Here is a 7,257-nt window from a genome sequence, read left to right as displayed (position 1 = left end):
CCCATTCTCTAGCCAAAACACAGAGGGTGGGACACACACACACTGGCTCTGTGGTAAATGCCACATACAACTCACCAGGGGACGTGATATTACACACTCGCATTACGGATAGGGCGAGTCCCTCGTGTACCCCCTTTTCCTAAAGTGGCATCAGACGGAGCAGAGCGCACGCACACATGCTCATCTGCATGCATGAGGCACTACCCATGTCAGTCTCATCTCACACTGCATTAAGTCACGATCAGATGTTTAGCAAGGTGAGGAGGCATGTTTAATAGGGGGTAAAGAGGGCAGGGGAGGTGTGCCGAGAAATGCAAGAAAAAACATAATCAGGAGAAGGTGAAACAAGCTGTTAAGGATGGCTGTGATTGAAAGATTTTTTCAATTTAGCATGCACTGGATGTCACGTCACTAAAGTTTACTTGCATCCTATTGAAATATTCATACCTTTCTGATAAAATTTTTTTAAATACATTTTAAGTCATTAGTACCTTCAAAATGTGATGCTGAAGTTCTGCCTCACATATGTGCTCCTTTTTGGGGAATAAAAGCCACGTAAGTACCATGAACGAAGGTGAATGTACCACATCTGAAATGGATTTGACACGTGGAATCATCGATTTCTCATGGTTTTTCACATGGAACAGTGGCTTCCACATACATATCTATGTTTTTTGTAAGGGTTATTACTAACATACTCCTTCATTCTATCATTTGAATGCTCTCTTGTGAAGCAGTCATCCAGTCATCCTATTTCTCTCTCTGAACATGTTGTCCAACCACCACACGGTTCATTTATTCACCTTTCTTACGTCAGCAGGTCAGACATGAAAACAACTCAATGTAAAACAGTTACTTCTACGAACACGAGGTTTGTATGACGTAAAAAAAAATGCTCTGCCAGGACAGACTTTGACCTGATCTACAGCCGTAAAGGACAACACCAAGACACAAGAAGAGTACAAAGTGTACTGATAAATGCGCAAAACTCTGTCTGCAGACCTGTTTTCTTGTAACAGACCCAGTCTTGCACTGACACTCAAGAATTACTGCATTCCACTGACAACAATGTCATAACTCCAACACGAAAACACTCTGACCTCCATGTGTCATTTATATAAGGTCTTTTAATTTGGGACAACAAATGTGTGCGTTACAAAACCAAATTCCAGCAGAGTGACAGTGATCTGATGAGATTCAGCCTGAGGCACAAACCACCTCTCTTTGTGTTTACCTGCTCCTCAACAAACATTTTCACCCTCCTATTAGTCTTTCCAGTGTTTTTATGCCTTTGCTTGTGTCACTTTACGATCTATCGTGCAGCACGAGCACCTGCTGTGTAAACTTTTAGAGGATGTTGGATTAAGCTGATGTTCCTAAATTCCTAAATTGTACTTCTTCTTCTTCTTCTTCTTGAAATGAGAGAAAAATAAGCTTTTGCCGTGTCTGGTTTTGCATTGTGTGGTCTGTACTTAAGCCCTAACACACACTACACAGTTCATTTCATCTGCTCAATTGCAAAGGATGGTGGTACAAAATATTCAGCACAGAATGAATGAAAAAGGGTATGACTATTACATTGTGATAGATTTCCTCTTCGCTAGACATTTCTAATAGATCTCTGCTAGCTCATTCATCTGTATTGGTCCATTGTGACTCTCTCTGACTTTCGTATTGTACGAATGTTAATGAATGTTAATTGCAGGCTCCAGTAATTTGTAATTTGAAAAATGTGTCAGTGAAATTTGAAGAGTTGCAGATGGAGGTTGATGAATGTCGAGATTAACTACAAAACTCCACATTTCTGTACCTATTTCTGATCTCACCACCGCTGCCATCTTCCTTCCCTCCTTTAGTGTTTGATCGTGACACTCTTCACCTCAGTGAAGAAGTGAAAGGAATCCTTCCCTCCCTCCCTCCCCACACCAGAGTTCTTCATCCCTCCGAATGGCAGGTTCAGATCTCTCACCAGCCAGCAGTTGGTCCACACCAGACCTGCCTGTAACCGCTTGGCCACCCTGTGAACCTTCCCCACGTCCCGGGACCACACGGTGGCACCCAGACCGTAACGCACGCCATTGCCCCTGGAAACAGCCTCATCCTCTGTGTCAAAGGGGCTCAGGCAGGTGACAGGGCCGAAGATCTCCTCCTGCATGACGCGGGAGCTGTCAGATATGCCTGAGATGACTGTGGCCGGCATAAAGTAGCCGTTGGCGTTGCGTTCAGGGAGTTCCAGCCGGTCAATCCCCTCACCACAGTGGATGATGCCACCTTCAGATTTGGCAAGTGCTACGAAGCTTCGAACCTAGCAATCAAGACAGAGAAGGATGTCAGCCTTAAATAGTCTTAAAGAGTCTTTTCAAAGAGAAAATGTCCTTCTACAGAATCTATATTTATTTCCTCACCTTCTCCAGATGCTCCTTGCTGATGAGTGCTCCATTGTTGCTGTTGGGGTCAGAGGGGACACCCGTCTTCCACTTCTTAGCTGCAGCCACAAACCTTTCCAGGAACTCAGAGTAAATGCTCCTCTCTACATAAATCCTACTGGTGCACAAGCAGATTTCTCCCTAACGCAGAGAAGGAGGGGGAAACAAAGAGGATTTTGACTGAAACACTGATTGTTCTGACATTGTTTTTACACATCTACCTATGACAAAATATGGGTCAGGATCTCCCCCGTGTGGTGAAATCATGTCACTGCGTCCTCATCACAGATACAGATACAGATAACAGCCGTCATTTCTGACACTGATCATGAGAATAAGAATGACACTAATCTTAATTTATGTAGCGCATTCAAAAACAAGTTTACAGGTGCTTAAAAGATAAAAAAAAAAAACACATAAAGTCGACGGCCAGGTTCACATGCTAGTTTGAGCTATAACCCCATTTTGGTTCCGCTTGTTTTGTTTTTCTATGTCAGAATACTTCCTGATACAAGTTGGCTGTGTGCTGACATATATCAGTTTAACCTTTATGCAACATATACATGCAAAACTGAAATTAGATTCTTAAAAACTTTGTTTTTGATACATTTGATACATTTTGATACAAAACTCAGCTTTCTCAACAAAAATAGCACACACATGTATTTATTGCTTTTTCCTATTGCTATTTGACTACATTTACCATCAACACTGATTGGACATTGACATAAAAGGAAAATTGAAATGTCCCTTTAAAAGAGGACTTTTGAGTTCTGGCTTACCTGCCAGCCTTGATAATAAGTCTCATAAGATCATATAAAATACAAAGCAGTCCTAGATCTCTCTTTTCTTACCTGATTGGAGAAGCTGGAGCGAACTGTAGTCTCGATGCATTGGTCCAGATTAGCATCAGCAAAAATAATGGCAGGGTTTTTACCTCCCAGCTCCAGGGACAGCTTCTTACAGTAGGGGGCGCTTCGCTCTGTGATGTGCCGGGCAGTTGCTGTGGAGCCAGTGAAGGAGATCAGTGGGACTTCAGGGTGGCCAACGAGGGCATTGCCTGCTTTCGGGCCTGTGCCAAATACTATGTTGACTACTCCTGGAGGAACACCTGGAGGAACAACAGACAGGGTTATGTATCCATTATTCATTTTTATAATTCTTACTAAAGGTATATTAGTAATAATACTATAAGGATTGTTTTAATGTGAAATCATTCATTAGAGAGTCCTAACTTCCTATGCTATCTAGTGTGTAAGTGGATTGCTATTACATTGTGGATGCTGTGGTCCTACCAGCCTGCTGCATCAATTTGCACATCATCCAGGCGGTCACAGAGGTCATCTCACTGGGTTTTGCCACTACTGTGTTTCCTGTAGCAATTGCAGGTGCGATCTTCCAGGTCAGCAGGTACAGGGGGAGATTCCAGGGGCTGATGAGACCAGCTACAAACACAGCAACAACATTTAAAAACACACCAAGCATGAATATATAATTTACAGGTGTTTAATGCAAACAGACTGAGGTCTCACCCACTCCCACAGGACAGCGGATAGTGTAGTTCAGACAGCCCATGTGGTCCATCTGGCTGCAGTCGGTGGTGTGGTGAAGCACCGAAGAAGCAAAGAAGCGGAAGTTGTAAGCCGACCGGGGGATGTCCACAGTCCGTGCAAATGTTGCTGTTTTACCTGTAATGTTACGACACAGATGTAGGAGTGATGAACAGCAGAGACGGATACAGCGCTCGAATGATTTAACTAATTTATTGTGATACGTGCTTGTCTTTTATTTAGATTATAAGGAATGTCTTTAAAATATCGCACTATTTTCAGGTCAAAATATCCCCTTACACCCAACCTTTTTGTCCATGACAAAATATCCCAAAAACTGAACAGCAGGATTTCTGAAAACGTGGTTGTGAACTTTTGCAGTACCAAAAATACAGCATACTCTAAATCCTAACAATTTCATTTCATTTCATCTTGTGCCACCAAAACACCAAAGTTTCCAGTTGTATTATATATAAGAAATTATACTGCATATAAGAAAGTGCTTAAGCTTTCCTCAAATGCTACTAAATATTAGCTTAGTGCCCAGTATATCTCAATCTAATACGTAGATTGCCATTAAATGTCATAACCCTGCTTCCTCTGACAATATTTTTTATTCCCAGTAGTGATAAATCATCATAAATCATCATGGGGATAAAATAATTAATATGTTGTTGTACTAGTCATGTTATTGATCATCAATTACTACTGAATTTGAACAGAAACTGCATGTACAGGTATTGAAATTTTGGTTCCAAATAAAATTAACTTAAGGGATGTGAGTGTGCAGTAGTGTTTAGACCCTCTATTACTAACCCAGTGCTACTGACTAATGCAAAAGGTTAATACAAAATGTGTGAGCCACCTTGGTCTCTGGACTCAGCTTGGGCAAACTCCTCCAGGTGGGCGTCTATCAGGTCGGCCAGCTTGTTGAGGACCTGTGCTCGCTGCTCCGAGCTGCGGGCCGACCAGTCGGGGAAGGCTTCTTTAGCTGCTGCCACCGCCGCCTCCACCTACATGCAGTCAAACGCAGAGATTAGCACATTGTTCTATACAACATGATGGTGGTTCCCAGCATGGCCGCCAGGACCCCCCAGTGGTCCCAAGACGGCTAATTAAAGGGATGACGAGAGAAAATATTTCTTTCACGTGTAATTCTGTTCATTCTTTTAAGATTACTCTATTTTTCCTGTGAAGTACTGGACCCCTTCCCCTCCCTCTGGCCTCTAACAATCCCTTAAATGACACAATCACAGAAGAGAACAATCACTCTTTGCTTAGACTCACATCTCATGTCCATACTGAGGCCACATCCTGAGATAGGTCACAAGCACAGTGTGTTTATGCACATTTAGAAAATGTCTGAATACTCTGAATTCACAAAAACACTTCAAGAACACTGAGAAGTGTTTGTCCTAAAGGAAAACTCCTCATAAGCTCATCACTGCTGAGCACAAAACACTCAGTTTAATGATTACTTGACTGTTGACTCTGTAAAGATCAAAGGTGCTTCTCTTACTATAAACTCTCTGAAACAGTCTGAATGCACACTTAGAATACAATCTGCATCGAATACAGTAAAAGCACTTGTGATCAAATGCAATCCACCACAGTAACCCTGCAATAAAGACAACCTTTGTAAAAATTTATGTGACTGTTGAGTTCATGAGATGTTTTATGACACTAGATTTCAAAAAGGTCTCAGAAGTTGCAACATATGCCAAATACAGGCCAAATGCACTGACAAAGAGGAACAGTACAGACACAACTCACTCATCTGTGTCACTCACACAAATGTATTGCAAAGAAAGCAAATCTGGCCTCTGGATTTTATACACTTGTAATCACTCTCAACACAAATAGGCTTTGTAGTATAATAAAGTTCTCCTATGTGTCAGGATGTCCCACCTCCTCCTCGCCACTGTCAGGCACTTTGCAGTACACCTCTCCGATGGACGGGTCATAGGAGTCGATGTGGCTCCGACAAGGGACAAACTTCCCTCCGATGAAGTTCTCAATGACCAGGAATGGTCGCTCCTCCAGGGTCTTCGACATGGCTGCTGACCGAAGCTACCACACTAATTCAACAGAGGGAAAGTGATAGCAGACTGCAGCAGGCACTGTCTCCAGTGACAGGGATCCACCTGCAAAGAGAAGTTCACTTGACCTTTCACTGATCCTCCCACTTTACAGCGGGCTCATCTGTCACGTTTCACAATAAAAGCTAAAAAGCTAATTATTGTCCCAGGCCACAGCACTGCTTAGTACACACAGTGTATTACAAAGATAAAGTAAGCTTTCCAAAGCAGGTGTACAAAGGATTTTATCACCCCTCAGTGCAGTACAGAAATGTGAGAATCAGTTAAAAATTAACAAATTAAATGTTAATAACTTGCGTTGATGCCGTAGAACCATAGCATGTAAAAAAATAACTGGACTTTTGGACTCATTTCGGGTTGAACTTTTCATTGATCACAGTAAGCTGCAACACATGCAAATTGAAACTTCTACAAACTTTGACATCTCCGGTATATTGGCATAAAAGTTAAACTTTTAAGTCTACAAGTCAGTAAACTAAAGATGATGAAGATCATGTGATATAATCAAAAGCTCCAGAAGAGCTACTAAATGGATATCTAGGTGAGATTGGCTTGTTACAGAGAAAGAAGAACAGCAGGCCTGTAGGATCAGTATTAAACGACCTGGTCTCTCTGCTTCAAGGCTTTTCCTGTTTAAGTGTCACAGATTAATCCTTTGTATACTCACAGGAGGGCTGGAGCCTATTTACCAAAAAACTGGACATCACTGCGTCTCATATTTCAGGATTTATATTTCTATGAGCACAAATGGTAGGCCACACCTCAGGGGTGACGAAACAACTAAACCTCCTATCCTGCCAGTGCAAACATAAACTACATACTTCTGTCCAGGAGACATGTTGAGTACATGTACATGTTATGTTAAGTACCTTTAATGTTGTTTTAGGTTCGCGTGTAAGTGTACTGACTCGGGAAGGCAGCTTCTGATGATGAAGCCACAGCATTACTCATGCATTTACAGAGAACGTGATTCAGCCACCACACTTGTAGCGAGAAAAGCAGTTCTTATTGGTTCTTATCACCCTCCCTCCTCTGGGCTCTTCTAGATGCTTTAGAGGCCTCTGGAGGTTGGCGGGAAAAAAAAAGACTTTCAGGATTCGGATTTCAAATGTGTTCCAAGATGACTGACATGTAGTATATTAGGTTAAAAACCTTTATTACTATTACTATAATTATACACTG

At 42.0% G+C, this 7,257-nt stretch overlaps 1 protein-coding gene across 1 annotated transcript; it reads right to left on the bottom strand.

Moving 5' to 3' along the window:
- Positions 1-1,109: 1,109 nt before the first annotated feature.
- On the bottom strand, positions 1,110-6,128 carry aldh8a1 (aldehyde dehydrogenase 8 family, member A1). Its single transcript, XM_070848834.1, has 7 exons — positions 5,885-6,128; positions 4,842-4,989; positions 3,959-4,114; positions 3,722-3,871; positions 3,281-3,537; positions 2,406-2,567; positions 1,110-2,305 (listed from the first exon to the last, which is right to left on the bottom strand). Exons 1-7 carry the CDS (start codon positions 6,029-6,031, stop codon positions 1,853-1,855), a joined length of 1,473 nt encoding a protein of 490 aa, XP_070704935.1. The 5' UTR covers positions 6,032-6,128; the 3' UTR covers positions 1,110-1,852.
- Positions 6,129-7,257: the final 1,129 nt, after the last annotated feature.

This window comes from Pempheris klunzingeri, chromosome 18 (genome assembly GCF_042242105.1).
Source record: "Pempheris klunzingeri isolate RE-2024b chromosome 18, fPemKlu1.hap1, whole genome shotgun sequence".
In the NCBI taxonomy this organism is placed as follows: Eukaryota; Metazoa; Chordata; class Actinopteri; order Acropomatiformes; family Pempheridae; genus Pempheris; species Pempheris klunzingeri.
This window is presented reverse-complemented; position numbering and strand designations above follow the sequence as displayed.